This window comes from Chaetodon trifascialis, chromosome 8 (assembly GCF_039877785.1).
Source record: "Chaetodon trifascialis isolate fChaTrf1 chromosome 8, fChaTrf1.hap1, whole genome shotgun sequence".
NCBI classification, from domain to species: domain Eukaryota; kingdom Metazoa; phylum Chordata; class Actinopteri; order Chaetodontiformes; family Chaetodontidae; genus Chaetodon; species Chaetodon trifascialis.
The window spans coordinates 3,397,247-3,417,151 of NC_092063.1; the positions used below are offsets into that span (position 1 = coordinate 3,397,247).

The window sequence follows — 19,905 nt, forward strand, 5'->3', positions numbered from 1 at the left end:
ATTTTAAATAAATACATACATCAAAAGAATGGAGAGTGAGATTATGAAATGCAAATCCACATCAAGTCTGCTGTGGTTTGTCCATGTCGGTGGCAGTATAGTGCCACCTAGTGGTGAAGAGTAAGACTATAGTTTTGGTATCGAGCTGTTTCACCTGCAGTTTCATGTGTGAAGAGTCAAACGCACTGACACTGGATTCCCTCACTTCAGCCTCAAACCAGACGACGGATACTGACAGTCAACCAGATTTTCCCCACAGGTAGTAAGTTCTTAACCCTTTCAAGCAAAGACACCATAATGTTTAAGCAATGACAGAGATGAACAACAGATCCCTTTTCTTCCCTTACAGGCTGGAGAAGTGTTAAAGGTAACGGAGTCATTGTGCATGGAGAGCTTCCCTGATTCTCTTTATGACAGAATGTAAACACAAGATAGTATCTAGAGTTTTTCATATAACAAAATCTACTTCATCAACACCTGCGCGCTCATATTTTTGCGCCTCGCAGAGCACCGTGAATCCTCTGGAGCGGCAAACTAAAGTGTTTAAAGTGTCTAAGTACGATGAAGAACGATACGATGATGAATACTGATAAAACCAGATGATGTGACGTGAAGGCAGCAGCCATATGAGAAACAGCATGTTTGATGTGTGTTTCTATTGGTTTACGTCTGGTTACAAATGAGGAAAAAGACATTCCAATGTGTCAGGTGGGAGATTCAGAGCGGTTGTCCCTGGGTTAGTTTCCTCCTCAGACGTCCTCGTCAGGTTTAAAAGGCAGTGCTCTGCAGCATCCCGTAGGCCTCGTACAGTCTGTGGAGGAGCTCTCTCTTCTCCTTCTCAGGCAGGAAGCACGACTCTGCGGAACTGATGTTCTGTAACATACAAGAAGTCAGTAAGATGCGCATTTAGTGTGTTTCCTGGTAGTGAATGAGTTCTCGTTTGAAGGACCAGGATGTGGGCTTTAGTGGCATCTGGTGGTGAGACTGCACAGGCATCTGGTGGGATTCACAGCCTCGGAAGTGGAAATTTTCTGAAAGCTCTGAGCTGTGAAGTGTTTACTGACGGTCATTTTCCGATGGATGATGAGTTAATACGTTCATATAGCAGTGACAGAGCTTTTCTTTGTAATTTAATGTCAGGAATGAGGAAGGTTTCCTGGAAAGAAGCAAAAAAACTGGTGACTGAGCGCCTTGATGTCAGCGGTGAATCACAGGAAGTTACTCCCTTGTTAAAACGCATTAAATGATTCATAATTACCGTTAGACCTACTGAGATGCCTTTGAACGGTACTACGTTGTCTTTAGGGAACCACACTGTCAGTGACTACGAATCTCTGAACTCGACAGAACAAAATAATTTGTCAGTGAGGTGATTCGTATTTCAGCTTAGCTTAGCTTAGCATAAAGAGTGGAAACACGAGAAAACTGCTAGTCACTGCTGACGGTGATGTCCAGACTCCAGGAAGTCACTGCTCCCGGACAGGAAATGGTCATAGTCAAAGTCAAATACCACGAACATATACAGTAACGTGGTGATTAGTTAGCTTTCGAGGCGCTGGTGGCCATATTTTGTTAGCTTTGAGTGAAGCTAGATGAGCGGTTTCCTTCTCGTTTCACTAACCCGCTGCAGGATGTAGCTTCTCATCTGCTGAACAGATATGACTGGTGTTGACCTTCTAATCAAACTCTTGGCAGGAAAACAAATTGGTGTATTTTCCAAAATGTCAACTATTATTTCTTAACTTAATGCAAACTCAATCCATGGGCAAACTTTCTTCACGGGCTGTTTAAATCGTCTTTACTCAAAGGATTTGAGGCTTTTCAGTGTGCAGCGGAGCGCCTCAGTTATGCAAGCTTTTGTTCCAGCCTCAGCTGGGAAAGGCATTGCTATGCACCGGGCGTCTACACCCCATGCTATCATTTCAAACCATATCCAACCGCCTTTATCCTGTGGACCACGGCTGTAATTATTCATGCATTTGATCTCACCAGTCGTTTGAACTCCTCCTCGGTGAATCCCATGTATTTGAGCGCGGTGCTGTAGTCGAGGTCCAGGTTGGAGTTGAAGATCAGAGGATCATCTGTATTCAGGGAGTAGTTCGCTTTGTCCTTCCTGAACCTGCACAAAGGAAACGATGAAATCCAAGCAAATGAGAATTAAGTCCCCAAAGCTGCTTTAATGCAGGTAAATTACCAGACTATCATGTAAAATAAAGGGCGCTCACGTGACGACGGGATGCTTGGTGAAGTCCGGGTCGCAGGCACCTGTCAGCTTACTGGAGATCGGACACACCTGCGATCAGAACAGCACAGGCAGCTCTGAGACACCTGGACACTGCAGTGTTCTATCTTCCAGCTGTGATACTTCAGGCTCCACTAGGGGTCAGCGTATCACTGTACTGAAACTGTGTCAGTCAGCTGCACCGCTATGATTACCTACTTCCTATCTGCAGCGACCAAAATCAACAGCGTGAAAAGGGCGAAAACTGGAGGCTTCCTTACCTCGAAGTGCATTTTCTGAGCCAGCAGTTTCTTGTAAAGGACCTGGTCTTCCAGGGTTCTGTAACCATGTCCAACCCGTTCAGCTTTCAGCACTTCTACAGCCTAAAATATAAGACAGGGGTCAGAGGGTGGATGCAAGAGGTTATAAACTCCAAAAAAATCCTCCATGTGGTCCATGTCAGCAGAATCTGCAGGCTATTTCTGGAGGCACGCTTGCAACTGCTGTGGCATAGCTGGACTGTCACTTTGAAGGATGGCTTCCTTAGAGAGCTTTCACTTACGGCTGCCACCGTCCGCTGAGACGTACTCCAGTTTTACACTGGAGGTTTTGAGACACGGCAGCTGGAGACGGTTTGCAGTATGTGCATCTGTACATTATGCATTTGTATGAGAGCTTTCGTTGTCGTCCACTTCGATTTAAAGCCTCTCCCAATCTGCCCTTCCACTGACCTTCAACAACAAACATAAAACTCTGTTCTTCTGGTTTCTTCTGGATCTCTGCCTCCAGTAGCCGGTTTGCTCATTAGTATTGTTTGCACTTGTTTTGTTTTGCACTTGAACTTGCTGTGACAAGTTCCACGAGCTGCACACTGACAATGAGTTCTCCGATGACGCCAACACCCCTCTGAAAAATGTCTCAGGTTATTGTTGAGCAGCTTACCTCCTTCACAACAGACGGCGGCCCCACCTCGCCTGCGTGAACCGTCCTGTGGACCCCACAGCGCACCGCTTCCTGCCGACAAAATCAATCAAGGAGCACATCAGCAACCAGACAGCGCAGCCAAACACCTGGCTTTCACATCTGGACGACACTGCAGCGTCTACTGAGGCATCTTCTATCATTTAGATGGGAATCTGTGCAGACGTGCTTGGTTTCAGAGGCAAAAAGATGCGACGTGCTGTGGATGAAAACGTTCTCCACTGGACACACAGTCAAACAAAGAATCCAATGGATATTTTTTCTGCATGTCTGCATACAGACATCCTGCTGGTTTCATCTCCTCTCTGCTTTCTAAACCTTGGACACAGCAGCTGTGGCCTTGCTTACTCTGCATGTGTGTATCTGGAGGTCATGTGGCTAAGAAGATAACCCTCGATATTATTAATGTGGACTCTGCTCTGTGAGTTCTGCCTCTCGTTAATAATTGAATCACATTTCTTCCATCGATATTGATTCAGCTCGACGGGATTTCAGAGCCTCTGCACATCTCTGCATAATGTGCTGCAGTTCATCATAGTAAAGCCAACCAAATCCCAATGTCACACAAGGAAAAACAAAACAGAAAACTAGAATTACCTTCATGCATGCCTCCGCCAACCGACCTTCGACCTTTAGACTTTTGACTTAAGTCCAAGTGAATGTTTGTGCCAAATTTGAAGAAATTCCCTGAGACATCGCGTTCACGAGAATGGGACTGACGCGAGGCCGCAGTGACATTGACCTTTGACCTCTGACCACCAAAATCTAATCAATTCATCTAAGGTGTGGCGTTAAACCATCGTATTCACACTCTGTTGGAAGCCACTCATATGCAAACTGGCATGTTTGCTGTCTCAGGTATGAGTGAGTGTGAAGCATCAGATTCAGCACTGTTAGTGCATCAATGCATCCTGATTGGAGGGCTCTCACACTCACACATCAGCTCTGACCGTGGTGACAAACCTCAGGACTAGCGGGAGCTAGCAGAGTCATCTGAAACTCAAAATATAAATGACTAAAATACACTTTCATAAAACAGGACTGTGTAGAACACAATACCAAAGCAAATAACCCAGAATAAGAAGTCTATGAGGACAGTTAGCTGCCATCACATTTCATTTAACTGTAGAATTTCTAAAACATATGAGCTGAAATATTACGACCTGCCCTCCGTCAGTCGTCTCCACCCATCCTGCGTCCCTGCAGGTAATTAATTTCAGGTAACGTCCAGAGCTGTAGTGTTTTAACTGATTAATCCGCCACATTCATTATGCTCTGACTGGCAAAACTGATTACGTACTGTGCTATTCTCTGAATTAATCAATAAATACTGGGTAAAAAAAAACAAATTGGATTTTTCTGAGGAGCCTCTGAGCTTCGGGGGAAGTGGAGTGAAAAGCTTTACTCTCATACTGCACTGGTTACAGATAGAGACGTTTCTCTGACAGGGACAAAGAATCCATGCAGAAAAGTAAAACTGGCCTAAACCTGTCGCCACGATGACGACAGGTACATCTCCATGGTAACAGAGAGCACACCTGCATTACCTGACAGTTGTATTAAGGTGTCAGGTCCAAACAAGCCCCCAGTGCCTTCATATCAAGTCTAGGAAATGGCATCATGACCAGTGTTTCCAGACTGGACGGTGTTGGGTTTCACTGTGCCTGTATTCCTTTGTACGGTTTATTAAGATAATATTAGGGCTTTTTTATCAACCTGACAACACTGAACATGTTACATAAAACATGTATAAACAAGACTGAGAGACAACAACAAGGCCAACATGCTGTTATGCCGGTATAATGTTTACTATGTTCAACATATTAGTCTAGCATGTTAGCATGCTAATAGTCTGTTAATTAGCACTAAACACAGAGCTGATCAGGCTGCAGTTTTGCAGGTATTTGGTCATGAACCAAAAGTTTTTAACACATTTTACTCAAATGTCAACCTCATGGTGGCGCTAGAGGAAAATCAGGGGCTCACTAAGTCATTAGTGTGCATTTTTTGGAGATTATAAATGAACCAAATTTTATGGAAATCCATCCAATAGCTGTCATATTTCAGTCTGGACAAAAGTGATCGATGGACAGACATAGCCAAGCTGCTACCGCGGCTAAAACATGCTAGTGGCTCTGTGAGGCTTGAGTGCTAAATGCTAGCTTTCACATGCTAACCACAGCCATGATGCTGACATGCATGCACCACAATGCTGATGCAGAGCAGGTGTAAAACTTTACCATGTTCCCCATCATTTAGCATGTTAGCATGCTAACATTTACTAATTAGCACAAAATCAAGTATAGCTGAGACTGATGGGAATGTCTTCAGTCTTGCAGGTATTGAGTCATAAACCAAAGTAGTGGACACATTTAAAATTTGTTGCGAGATGAAAAGAGGTCATAAAGCTGAAACTTTAGTGGATATTTTACTAGATAAACAATAACTTTGACCTGCTGCTGGTGATTGATTAAAATGATCAGACGTCATCCTCTGGGGACCATGAATGTCTGTACAAAATTATCCATCCAAAATTTGGATATTTCAGTCTGGACCGTTGCCATCCCTGGAGCCAAAGCTGTTAGCATGGCTCACAGAACAGCCTCCTCTCTGCAGTTATAACACAGAGCTTCAAATTCTTTCCAAGGATTCCTGAAAGTCGCTGGTGCGATAAACTGCTGCCATATTTCAGTCTGCAGCTGTGGGAACATGAGGTGGAATCTGGACTGAAATCCTTGTACAACCTCAAAATGATGCAGTACGTTATAAATAAAAATTTAGCTCACTGTGGCTCACTTTAGTGCCAAGGTAAGCAGTGTACATCTGTATCTGCAGCTCCCCTACAGTAATCACACCGCTTGTTAAACTGTGTAAGACTGTTTCACTTAGCGCTGATGTTGCAGGACAGGTTATTGCAGGTGTATGTGTGGCTGTAATTAAAGGACATAAAACAGTACAAAGCCTCCACCTTTTTAATTCCCTCATGATTATGCTAACGGCCCGACACGCTCACCTCGTAGGCTTCCCTGTGTTGTGGATTGGTTTCACAGTTGAGTGACTCATCACCAGCCAGATCAATGGCGACCACTCCCTCGTGGCAATATTTCTTACACAGCTGCACGACATCCATGGACCAGCCTGGAGAATTTAAAACACGCATACATTACAACACGGTTTGGTTGCGCTCACACACTCACACACGCATGCAGACGATGTGTAGATGAAATGCGATGGTGCAGGACAGCGTGTACAGAATAAAACAAACAGTTATTCTACAGCTGACAGGACACCATGTTTTCCTGAAGTAGACCTTCATTTTCTCATCTTTAATGAGAAAATCAGATTTCCTGAATGCGCTCAGGAAGTATGCGGCGTAAAATACAGAATGTCAGATATAAATTGCATTTGGCTGTTGGGTTAGACAGGAAACAGCTGCATGAGGAGATCGGAGCAGACTTATCAGTTCAGTCGCTGCTGCTGCTGATACGAGTCTGCTCGTTAGGACAGTTACTGGTACAGCTTACACACAGCACAGCTGCTGTTATTGGAAATACCAGTACTACTCCAACTACTACTAATAGTTCTAATATAGCACACAGTACTGTCCTGTGAAAACCACGAATCTCCAAAACATCATCAGAAAACAGTGCTGGTTTCAGCTTCATGATGACGCATTTTTTATATCGGTCTGAAAATCAGTCTGTCGGTCGTTGGTGCTCCGCCTCAGTCCAGACTGAAATGTCTCAACAACTCTTGAATAGATTGTCATGAAAGTTTGTACACACATTCATGGCCCCTACAGGATGTAAACAAATGACTGCGGTAATCCCCGACTCTTCATCTCGCGCCATCATCAGGTCAAAGGTGTAATTTGTACGGTAGTTTGTTTTATGACCAAATACATGCAAAACGAATGACTTTCCAATCTGCCTCAGCTCTGCTTTGTGTTAAGGGGAAATTACCAGATGTTGAAGGGTAACTGTGGTATTTTTAAGCCTGGGCCCTATTTTCACATATTTCGGGATCTAAAGGACTTAAAGTTAGACAAAGTTTTGGAACTGGTCCAATAGATGGCTTCAGCCAGCAGCTGTGAAACAGGCTGCAACGAAAGGGTCCCCACAGACAGCTCTTTCCAAAGGGGAACTGAGGCCGTTATCACTCTCTTCAAAGCCACCAGACTCCTTTGACAAAAACATTAATTTTAGCACGCAGACCGCGGGAGTTGCTGTTCTCCCGCTGCCTCACAAATTTGTGTTATTGTGTGACTTTGGTGTTTTAAAGGGTTCGTTTGGGTTGCAGCTGGTTTCACACCTGCTGGACAGATAAAACATGCTTGTATTACCCTTTCAACATGGAGGATGAACACGGCAAAAATTATACCTGCTTAATCAGAAGTTAGCATTGTCATAATGAGCATGTTAGCATGCCGGTGTTAGCATTTAGCTCAAAGCACCATTGTGCCTACGTACGGCCTCACAGAGCTGCTAACATGGCTGTAGACTCAGTGTTGTTAAATGTTTTTTTTTGGCCTGAAAAAGTCAAGAAAAAAACACTTGAAACATCTAAAATGAAATTAATTTGAAGGTACATGGTTTTCACTGGATAGCGACGGTATGTATAAGCTCTCCTGTCTGTCTGCGGTGTCCCTCGTCATTATCGAACAAGAATAACCAAGGCGGAGCTTCGACTCACACACAGAAGACAACACAACAAGGAGCCTTATCTCACAAGGCTGTTTGGGCAGACAGAAGCATGAACAGTTCATTACTTGGCATGTGGCGCATGCAGCATAGAATGGACCTGGCTTTGATATTGAAGGCCCTCTCCCCCTCTCTGAGGCCCTCGTTAACCAGGTGCACCACCTCGTCCGGGCTCAGGTCGCCTCTGAGTGAAGAAAACACGCAGTGAGCCAAACTTAATATTTGAAAGCATAACACAGGTTTCACCAAAGGCTGCAGCTATTCAAATAAAGACTCACTCTTTCTGGTTCCATGGTATGGGATCCACTTTAGAGTTAGCCAGGAAATGTGGGCTGTATCTGACCTCAACATAAATCACTCCCTCCTTGGCTTTGTCCTCCACAAACTCATAGGCTATCCTCTTTATGGCCTCTCTGTCTCCACTGAAAAGCAACAAAGAAAAACACAAAGTGAATGGCATCCATTTACACTATGACGCTTTCAAAATGTAAGTTTCACAGATTGATTTAATCCCAATAACTCTAATTTACATGCAACATATATTAATATTGATGGTCGACTTATAGGCTTCATTAGATTTATTATTAACCAGATGTTATTTATTTTAAATTATTTTCCATATACACTTTAGGATTTAGAGGAGTGAAAGAAAATTATCTGTCTGACAATTATTGCTGAAGGGAGGGTGGTGTGACTTTTTGGGAGAGCAGAGATGTTCCAGCTTTTAATTCCATTATTAAATTCAACCGAAAGCACAAAGCGTGAGTGAGTCATGAAGGTGTGTTTGGCCATAACAGTCTTGTCTCAGAGCTCAGCTTGTAGGATCAACACATCACTTTTAAGAAACCGTAGCACGGAGCAGAAGCACTGTGAAGTAAACTGTGAAATATAAATATGCTTTTTCCACTAGTTGGTGAATTTAAAAGCAATGTGTTTACTGTTGACGTTCAGCCTATTGATGCCCTCAGGTGTTGGTCTGAACACAAACTCTTCATGATTCATCCTTCCTCTGTTAACCCACAAATCTTTGCAGAACCATGTGTGTAAAAACCAAATAGAGCTGCAATGATTTCTCACTTAATTAGAGAATCAACATTTGCATTAACATTTTCTTACTTTATCTTTGCAAATGTTGAGATTTGTCTTACTGTCTTACATGACAGTAAATCTGAATTTTAGAGTGTTGGTTGGACCTGAAGTTGTCACCGTCTGGTTAGTTTAACATAAAGTCAAGAAATCTATCAGCACATTAGCTTATAATGAAAAGTATCTGCAGTTGCAGCCCTTCAGCTAACTCCAAGGGATTAATTAAAGATTGAATTAAAGTATTAATAATGCTAGGGCGGGCCTCACTTATTTATGAAGTGACGCTTCAGATTAATTTTCATTAAAAACTGGACTCCTGCAGCCTGCTGTGTGTCCTGCCTGTATGGCTGTGCTGCAGGCCAGTACGCAGCCGTGTTGTGAAAATATTAGAGCTTCATATTTTCTCTCTCCTTTAGACTCGGCTGCGCACTTGCCGCCTCGCGTCACGTGACGGACAACAACACTGCTTCCAGCATTTACACTGGGAGTGAATGCACAGGTCTGAATGCCTGTTGTTCTCCTCTCATCGCCCCCAAACACCACATCACCGCTCATACAACAATTCTGCATGATCTGAACTCAGCTAGCAGGTTCCCTGTGTTGTTGAAGCCATACTGCCAACAAGGCTTTCAAGAGCCTTGATACAGAAGGGTCCATTCAGCACAACTGCGCGCTGCAGCCCAGCCACTACAGACCGTCATTGTTGAAGGCTTTCACGGCTGTTGAGTGTCTGAAAGACTGTATTTGGGCTTTTATTAACAGTTCAGCCCTGTCACTGCAGGGCTAAATATAAGAGCAAGTGACACCGGAAAGGGTCCCTGAGCAAATTTACTCTCCTCTTAGTTTGGTAGCCAAGGTGACACTTGATCTGGAAAGTGATGTGTTCCCGTTCTGCATGTCTGGCATTTAAAATCAACTCCCCCACCAACGCGCTACAGAGTTAGACTGTGGTACATCCCACTGCCACCAGCCACAAGCTATACTGCACACTCTGCCTTCAAGAGACTTTGAATGCATCACGATTGTATAACTTAACTGCATATGTGTGATAACAAACTGCGTGACCGGACTTTGACCCTCACTGAAGTGACATTCCTGCGACACTAATGAGGTGGACCCTGACTTTTCATCACTCCTGTGTTGCTCTTTGCACTCCCGACACCCACCCGGCAAGAAAACACCTTTGGTAATCATGTTCTGAAGCATTAAAAGGCGACATGTCAGCACTTACGCCACCACGTGCATGTACTCTGCGAACTTGCCCAGGAACTTGGTGAGGGTGGCGGGCTCTTCCAGGATAATAATCTGCGTCATCTCCTCCACGGTGTTTGCTGGCAGAGGGATGCCGCGTCTCCTGGACGGAGGAGAGGAAGAAAAAGAGGCCGTTCAGGGACAGCGTTGAAATTCAAACCAGTGCTTTGTTTCATTCAAACCCAAAATGTTCGATCCAGTTTACCTGCTCTGCTCCCTGAAAAGAAAAGAGCAGAATGCTGCTGTTTGTGTGACGTGTTGAGGTCTGAGCCGCTGGTTTGACAACTGAGTTATTAATGACAAAATGAATAAAAGGAGCCCTCAAACTATGCCAGGATTATTGTAACCTATTGAGGTCGGAGTCTGATGACAATATTTAAGAGTTAAAGCTGTTTTTATCTCTATTTCTACATTACCAATAAGATAAAAGGAGTCGCTCATAGTGAGGAGTTATCACCAGGCTCTGCAGAGCATTTTAGCACCTTTCAGCTCATTGTTTTGGTTTTATGGTCCACAACTTTAATTTTTTGGTTCACTTGCACCACCAGGAGATCATGCAATGGACGAACCACAGTGGTCTGGACCAATCAGAATCCTACAGGCCTAGCTCAGGTGTGACGACAGCCGCACTGCCCAAAAACAACAATGGCAGCTCTTAAAGAGGTTAGCGTAGATGCTGCTAAAGCGTCAGTTACATCAGTTTCGCTCTCCTTCTATGTCTTTCGGTTCTTTGATCTGGTTGGTTGAACTTAGCCATGGTTCATCCAATCACTTGCCAGGTATGTTTTGAACGTACCAGCCCTTTGCAGATGGTTCTGGTTCTAACAAACCACGTGGCGCGTCAAGCTAGCAGGAAGCTGTGTTTAGCGAAGCAACGATCTGGTGAGAGTAGTGCAGCGTTAAGGAGTTAATGGACAGTAAGACAGAGTGAATATTGGACTTTCACTCATCAGGTGGACAGAAACACGACCAGACGATGTGTTTGCTGCTAGGACGTCAGCTGATAACATGTGGTGTTACATGTAATAAGGAACCATGACGCGCTGTTAACTGTGTAAACATGTACCTGAATCTCAGCACAAACACAAGTCTAAAGTCAATACTGAAGGATTCTAATTAAATGCAGAGTAAACAAACTTACTTGGCAACGTCGAGGATGGTCTGCACCCTGATGGCCCCATCGAGGTGCACATGTAGCTCAACCTGTGGATGAGGAACATACACCATAATAAATAATTAATCAGTCAATCAAAAGTGATTAATCTCAAACAGATGGCCATGTATCTGAGTCTGACTGTGTGTCAGAGGAGGGGGAGAACTGGCGCTGGCGGAGGTGTTGAAGTTCAATGCTTTGGCTGCAGCCCATCGTGAATGCAGAACGCATGACTGGGCAACGCATGGGGAAAAGGCCACGGGTGCCAGAGAAGGGTCGTGTCCCCTTCAAGCACCGAGAGCCGTGATTTATTCCGGCAGATGACACAGATAAATCATGCATCCTTCAGACAAATGAGGCCTAAACGACGCTCATCAGTCAGGGGGAGAATGAGATGAAAGTTTCAGACATTTAATCCTCGTTTCTGAAGATTAAGAAGAAAATCAGCCCTAAATTAAAACTCCTAATGTGCAGCAAAAGAAGCAGTTTGGATTTTCACATTTTCCAGTTTAATCATTTCTCATGTCATCATTTATTCTAGATTTATTCTGCAGCTGTCTGTGCTTTGTGCTGCTTCCTCAAAAGCCTTCAAACCTGATTTTATCAACCAGCTTCTAACTATGAGCAATGGGATCTTCCATAAATACACTATTTTCTGCCAGTGTGTGAACTAGAGCTGAAATCATCGGTCAATTAATCCATCAATCAAGACAAATTAGTTGGCAACTATATTGATGATCGACTAATCTGAACTTTTGAGTGTGTAACTCCTGATAAATAACTGAAACCTGAAGATGTTTATTAACTTCAGCGTCAGTATCATAAAGTTATACAGGAATAATTAATATAGAAATAATGCAAAAGCATAATTCAATGTTGAAAATGTTGAAATGTCATAAAACTGTTGGATCCATTAAATGTAAGAAAACAGCTGATGAGCTCATGATCACAGCTGAGCTTCATCCCAGAGAAGAGAACAGGAAACATCTGTTCAAGGATGGATTTGGAAATATGGTGAAGGTCATTCTGAGAGGATTTTCTGGAGCAAAATGCTCCATATTTTCAATTTATAACAGTCACAATAGAAGTAAATGTCCTCTGTTTGGCTGCTTTTAGCTTCACTTCTTCTGTTCTACACAGATTCAGCTCAGTGTTACTGTGAACCTTCTTTGGTCAAATGTCCTGAATAACAACAGCTTCAGCATTCGCAGGCTTCATGAGTTTTATGTCAAACCTGAAGAAAAATCATTCAGAGTACACTCCTGACTGAAGTTCACTTTAAGACACAAAATCCTCGTCCAGTGTACTTTTGGAGTTAGTTTGGATTTCAAACTGTGCAGTAAAAACATAAACAGTATGTGTTTAAAATGAGGATCTGGTCAAATAACCGCTATAAGATAATGAAAATAAAGGTTGGCTGCAGGCCTGATTCTGCTCCCTCATCACCTACTTCTACAGTAAAAGCATGTAAAGCTGCGTCCATCTGTGACAAAGAACACAAAGATCCTGGGATCAGATGTTTCCACCCGAATGTTTACAACAAGAGGTAACATTTACTGCTGCGAGTGTTTGAGTGCCACTTTTATTTACGTCTATTTTCTCTCCTAAAAGCCCGGTTTGTCAGCGATACTGGAGCATCAGAGCTCATCGCAGACGGAGAACAGCTGGTCAAACCGGTCCAGTTCAGGATGCACAGAAGTTGCTGCAGTTAGTACATTTTGATAGCTTACGCAAGTCAGTGGAATTTACAAATTTTTATAAAGAAATCTGAATCTGCACATCAGCAAAGCAGCACTTTGTTATTGTGCAACAGCCTCAGGTTGACTGCAAGTGAACACAGCATGCAGAATAACATCTAACGATCTGTGGCTGGTGACCCACAGATGGGTACTGTTACACAATTTAGTGAAACCATAAAATACAGGAAGTGTGCGTCAAGTGAGTGAGAAGCACGGTGCTGAATTTCAGTCGTGACTCATTCAATGAAACATTCGATCTTGCATCAGATTCAGCTTTTTATTCAAGTCCCTACTTGCCATTAGCACAGTTTCTCACCTGAGAGCAGTTGCAGCTGTTCTGTTTTACATGGCTGTAAACTGAATTGTTTTATTTTTGTATCTTCTTATAGATTGGGTAGGGTATTTTTCACTATTTAATTTTTTAAGATAACTTTATTTATATTGAGGTAAATTGCTGTGCAGCAGTTCTAGTGCAAAGCAGCAAAAATATCAAATCCAAAATGGACACAATGCAAGAAAATATCATTCTCGATGAGCTGCATATGAGAAATGACATGTAGCTGCGTTTGTGTAAAAGCAAACCTCAAGCACAGGTAAGTGTATGTGGTTAATTGAAATGTTCAGTGATTAGCTCCATGATGCTGCACATGTGCCATGAATTGCTCGCTTAATTCAGGAAACAATCAGGATGTTAAACAGTAATTAAACTGATGGAGAGCTCCACATGAGCACACGGTGTAATAACCCTGCAGCTGCTGGACTGATGTCAGCATATATGAAGCAGAGATGGTGAACGGGTGAAGGTTGCTGCAACAGACAATAACCCCAGGAGAGGTATCAATTCTAGCACAGCAAATTAATATTTAATGAGTTTATCTCTGCAGGCAGCCGGCACTCCCAGAGCTCCTCCTTCTACAGTTCACGATCTCTCGCCAGCACACACACATTCACACTGAGCCCCTATCTGTGTGTGTCTCCATGAGTGTGTCTCTGTGGGTGTGTGTGTCTTTCCACTTGTCTGTCACTGACTCATTTCTTGTCCTCTTATCAGCCGTCAGCTACCGGCAGAGCAGGCGCACAGAGGCTCCAAAGGGCGCTGGTGAGTCTTCATTTCATGCCTGTGAGCCTGGTGTGCATGTCAAGCCATCAGACAGTTACAGGTGCGTTTCACTTTAAGCCTTTGCTATGCAAGTCAGGCGTCTCTACTAGCAAATAAAACAACGGCCACGGAGACATTGAGGAAAAATAAGAGTTTGTCTTGCAGTGAGAAGCTCAGTCACATGAGTTAAAGGTGATCCCTTCATGCCACAATTACGCATTAATGCGCTGACTCGCCTGCAAGACAAGCTGTTAAAAAGCAGAGTTCAAGCTCACAATTCAGCTTAATGTCTTTGTTCTATGGCAGCGTGAGGAACTTTAAAAAAGGTTCTATCAAAGCTCTTCTCAGTCATATCAGCGATGCAGCGTTAGGTCCTGTCTAAAGCCGGGTGGCCACATGTCAGACGTCCGGCGACAGAAATGTTCCTCATCGTGTTACTGCACACTGACAGCGGCAGGGCCTAAATAACAGGAGCCTAATAATACTTTTTATTCTTACACTTGAAATCTTGCTTTATATTTTCCCCCATTCTTCTTCTTGTCACTGGGACTCCCCCAAGTCTCACTGTTTCCACACTGCCAACGTGCGTAAAACCAGGAAAAGGTGCCCCCGTTAATAATTCAGCACCTTTCCATTTCAATCATTAATGTTCATACCGCGTTGTGCCGGCTCATAACGTACCTTCGGCTTGTTGAATGCCGCTTGTTCAGAGGAAAGCTCGGCCATCGTACAGAGCCTGCGGCTGCCGGTGAGTCTGCTGATGCACAGGGAGCTGAGGACTGGGGAGCCAAAGCCTATCGCAGCTCGTCTGGCTATTATATGCATGACTCCGGGACACGCCTTTGTTCGCCCAACGGCAAAAAGCACCGCCAAGTGCTCTTCCTGTGCAACAAAGTGAGAGGTCGCGCTGCACGGCCGCACAGAGCAGCAGGCTGTGCGCTTCGCCGTGCATTAACGCATGAGTCCGACAGTAGGTGGAAGGATTAACGGCCCCGTATGGCAGCAGCTTTGCACCCATGTGATGAGAGCTTTACCGCCGGGCTAATTGATTATGTCAAACCGTTACACAATGAAGAAAAGTGCAGCGTTGATGTGAAGCAGTCTGCAGGCGGGCTGCGAGAAATGACTCTCATTCTGGAAGGACTGAGAGGAATGTGGAAACGGGCCTGAAGTGACAGCGTGGAGGTTTCACAGACACGTTTACGGTCGTTCCTGATTACCCAGAAGCCCCTGAACGCCTCCTGTCCTCCGAATTTTGTCTTCCTGTCCTCTGAAAAGCTCAAATCTCCTCCTCAAAGGATGCGCTGGTGTTTTGAAGAAATGCTGACTGAATTCTAAAAGCTGGAGGAAACGTTGACTTTAATCCCGTTCAACAGCCCAAAAACATACTTCACACCAGTTTATCACATTAACGCTTCATGACTTTCATTTTATGAGAAATGCTTATATGCACATGATATTTAACTGATGACCAGTGTAGAAAATGATGCATCACCTCCGTTTGGACCACAGCTGTAAAATACAACAGATGTTCATAAATGATATATTGTATTTGTTTATAAGAGCTCGAACAGGGAGTTTGACCTCTCGATCCCTAAACACAAGGATGGATCTGCAACTATTAGTCCAATAATCAATTAGTCAGTGGGCAGAAAATTGACTGAACAACCGTTTTTACAAGTGAGTATTCATTTGAATTATTTTTTCTGGTTCCATCCTGTACGAGGTGAGGAGAAAATAACGAATTATTAATGAAAACATTATCTGCAGCCATAGAGGTAATGTAACAGCGACTTACTCTGGTTTTTATTCTACAGACGCAGCAGCTCCAAACAGTTAAACTATCAAACTTCTGGTATTCATTCTTTGTGCAGCAGATTTGTCTTCTCCTGAAACTGAGCCCATCAGCATCATTGCCTTGCGTGCGTGCGTGTGTGCGTGTGTGTGTGTGTGTGTGTGTGTGTGTGTGTGTGTGTGTGTGTGTGTGTGTTGCTCTTCCACTTCCGCTGCCCAGATGTCTGTTGTTTGCTGACAGACTGAACCTTTGGCACAATTTTATTCCAACACAGACAAACAGCTGCAGTGACTCCTCTCAGTGTTGTGTTTGTGGCGTCTCTTGGAGATCTTAAGAGATGTTTTGAGCGCCTCCGAGTGTCCCAGCGAGCTGAAAGAGTCCCTTTATATCTTAATATCTTATCAGCAGTCCGCTATTACTCTAAAAGGATCAGTCTGAGAAGCGGTCACACTCAGTCATTTAATATAGGTCATATAGGTCATATCGGTCTCTGCTGAGGTCTTCTTGCTGCCAGTCGTTCAGTTCACTTAAAATCGCTCTGGTTTTGCAAAGAAAATAACTTTTCCTCTCTGGCTACGTCTCCTCTATTTTGTCCTTTGCACAAACAAGCACCCATTAGCTGCTCATTAGTGTTTAAACAGTGCAGATTTAGTTTTTCTAATCGCCCTAATAAAGATAAGGGAGACTGTGCACAAACGCTTGACAGATATGTGTGTTCTTATCTGACAGACTTGGTTTCACTTGTGCTTGTAGTTTTTTATACGCGGATAAAACCGAGACTTTGACAGCATTTGAGAAATCAGAAGTTGTGAAACGAGAGCTGTGTGGCAGCAGAAGCGCACCACCTCACATATTGTGAAACCAAATCTGAGTGAATAAGACACAGATGCACACAAACATCCTGGAGAGGCTCTTTTCTGAATGGTAACAGCAGTCCAAAGAGAGGTCAGAGACAAAAACAGCTCCTCCTAAGGTTAAGACTCGCTGTTTACTTTCTACTCTGCTTCAAGAAGTAAGACGACATCTACAGTCTTTGTCCTAGAAGGCCAAAAGCACACCAAGACACGGAAAGTGGGAAGCAACATAATTACCTTTTTTACCTTTGGACAGAGCCAGGCTACCTTTTTCTACTGTTTCCAGTCTTTATGCTAAGCTAAGCTAATGTCTCTTGGCTGTAGCTTCATATTCAGTGTACAGACATGAGATCTTTTCATTTAGCGGCCACACTGAGCTCCGGCTCGCGGTCTGTTTGAGTTCATACCGGAGGTGTTACCTGTGCTCGAGCTCAGGGATCTTACACAACTCAGACAATCACTCCTCTGTGGACTTTGCCTTGTTATGTCAAGAACAGGAAAGGGCTTTCCCCAGATTGTTGGAAAGCATACTGAACACGCGGCAACATTAAAGGAAAAGGACTTTCTTTTTGATGCTTAGATGATGAGAGCGAAGCCGCTCTAATGTTCTGAAGCCAAATGTGAAGCTACATCCAGCAGCTGATAGCTGAGCTTAGCATAACAGATACACAATCCAGCTACCAGCTCATCAACAGCTTACTAATTAACATGCTGTTTATACTGTCCTTTATCCTGGTTGTGTGAAGTGACTCCCTGGAGTTTTTGTACAGATAATGTGTAAATTAGTAACTTCTGGACATGATGGAGGAGTCCATAAAGCTGAGATTCTGATCCAGGATAGAACTTTTCACCAGGCCTTCCTATTGAAAATGTCCAGCAGGTGGCTGTGAGACATGAATAAAATGCTTTACAAGGAACAAACATTTACTAATTATCTATCTGTCTGATCCTGTCCTGTCCTGTCCTGTCCTGTCCTGTCCTGTCCTGTCCTGTCCTGTCCTGTCCTGTCCTGTCCTGTCCTGTCCTGTCCTGTCCTGTCCTGTCTGAGGCCCAGGTTCAGGCTCAGCCAATAAAACATGCTCTCTTTTCATCCTCCATCAGATCAAAGCTGTGTTTGTCCTTTCATCTGCAGCCCAGCATCAATTTCTCTGCAGCTCTCAAACGCTGCACTGAGCCTTTCAACCTCTGTCACATCCGAGCGGCACAAAGTGGCTTCTGTGTGATGGAGGGAGAGCCCGAGTGTCTCCTCTGGTGGATTTTTCCATTTGCATCACGATTTCACAAAATGCCCTACAGATGTTCCCACCTTCACAAGTCACAGCTGTGTTCACACAAGCCTACAGATGTGAACACCCTTCTAATTGCAGTGCGTTCTTAGGACATGCACAATGTTCAGCTAATAAACAAATGAGTCATGAGGCCCTGTTTAACATGACACCAAGATGTCTTTACTCTATCTCCATCGTCTGTCCAGCTCATTCGGGTTTTTCCACAGTACATAGTTTGAATAATAAAAGGAAAAACACCTTACCTTTACCAAAAAAAAAGGGGGGGGGGGGGGTTGGACGGACGGATGTTGTTAAACATTTTTTCTGTCTTAAAATGTATTGTTTATGGCCCACCAGCACTGTCAAAGACAGTATGGAAATCACACTGGTTCAAAATGCAATGTCTCTTTTCACCACATGGTGGCAGCAGCACCTTATAGCTCTGCCTGGCTGTGTGACCCATGCTGCGACCCCCACCAGCCAAGTCCTGCAATGGCAACTGCAAATGAATTTGAATATTTTTCACGTCAGCTTACGATGAAAGCACCAATGCATGTGACTGCTCAGTTACTGATTTTTTTTAGAGGAGTTGAAAAGTACTTGAACGCAACAGAGGAGCTGCTTGACCTCCAAAACCTTAAAGGCCGAGTAAGATTGTTCAGCTGTTGATGATATTAAACTGCCATGGAGCAAAGTTAGTGCTTATTACTGACGGCATGACTGTCGTGGTGATCATCCCTCTGATCTGTGCCAAAGTCAAACTCCACTCTGTAATTCAGCAGCAGGTTCAAACATCTCAGACTTGATCATGTTATGAATCCACTGGTAAAGACTTCTAATGTCATTCACTCTGAAGCCTTAACGAGTGGCTTATATTTGGTTACATTCCCATTTAGAGAAATGACAACTGCTCTGTCATTTAATATAAAATCGTTATAAAACAGTGCACTCTGTTTTTGTTGGGTCACATTTAAACATGCAGTGATGGGTTTGTCCACTTGAGGGCAACACAACACAGTGCAAACAACACTGATGGACGATCAGCTTTTAAACGTGTTAGTAAGCTTGTGAACCAACTTCTGATGGAAATATGCGACTGTAATTGCTCCACTAAATTCACCAGCCAGTCGCTAACTTTTGGGTTAATGTTGGGGTCAAACAGCTGCCTGCTGCGGCTCAAAACGACGCTGATGAGGGTGAATCAAAGCTGTAAAGCTGACAGCGGCCATGAGTTTAAGGTCTGCAGAGCTGAGGGGAACTGCCGAGCACGTTACATGCACGCACTTGATATAAAAACCTTGACAAGAGCACATTTGAGCACATAAAATGATATTATTATTCTCAAAAATTTCACCAAGGTTAAAGTAGAAATTAATGACACACACAGTGGATGGGGCCCTGTCAGTATCACAGTGAGTCACAGGTGGGGGACATTTTTCCCATCAAGGGCCATTTCAGTGGGGGGGTTGTATCAGGGTGGCCTTGGCCCCCCTGGCTCAAATTGTGGTGCCATAGTAAATTACACATATATCACACTAACCTCTGTGATGGCTGCTACTGCTTCTCTTTGGCTGATGTCAGATGCTAGTGATGATGATGATGATGATGATGCTCACAGCTGGTTTTCCAGGTTTGGGTCAGTCACTCTTTTTCAGGGTCAGTTTTGAACAGAACTGCTCTCAGCAGCAGGTCGTTGCTGTGCAGCTCAATGATTTCACATTAAACAGCAAAGTGCTGTTTTGTGTAATTTTCTTTATC

General features: G+C 43.8%; 1 protein-coding gene across 1 annotated transcript; it reads right to left on the minus strand.

Moving 5' to 3' along the window:
* Nucleotides 1-29: 29 nt before the first annotated feature.
* Nucleotides 30-15,180, minus strand: ada (adenosine deaminase). Its single transcript, XM_070968800.1, has 11 exons — nucleotides 14,912-15,180; nucleotides 11,381-11,442; nucleotides 10,220-10,342; nucleotides 8,181-8,324; nucleotides 7,971-8,086; nucleotides 6,216-6,340; nucleotides 3,164-3,235; nucleotides 2,503-2,604; nucleotides 2,226-2,293; nucleotides 1,990-2,119; nucleotides 30-873 (listed from the first exon to the last, which is right to left on the minus strand). The coding sequence occupies exons 1-11, from the start codon at nucleotides 15,053-15,055 to the stop codon at nucleotides 769-771; spliced, it is 1,191 nt and encodes a 396-aa protein (XP_070824901.1). The 5' UTR covers nucleotides 15,056-15,180; the 3' UTR covers nucleotides 30-768.
* Nucleotides 15,181-19,905: the final 4,725 nt, after the last annotated feature.

Bases quoted from the DNA above. Each gene is read 5' to 3' on its own strand.
- ada (XM_070968800.1), bottom strand. From the start codon at position 15,055: ATGCATATAATAGCCAGACGAGCTGCGATAGGCTTTGGCTCCCCAGTC. The intron at 2,294-2,502 runs GTAAGGAAGCCT...TTCTGATCGCAG, and splicing joins CTCAGAAAATGCACTTCGAG to GTGTGTCCGATCTCCAGTAA. The intron at 2,120-2,225 runs GTGAGCGCCCTT...TCCTTTGTGCAG, and splicing joins ACCAAGCATCCCGTCGTCAC to GTTCAGGAAGGACAAAGCGA.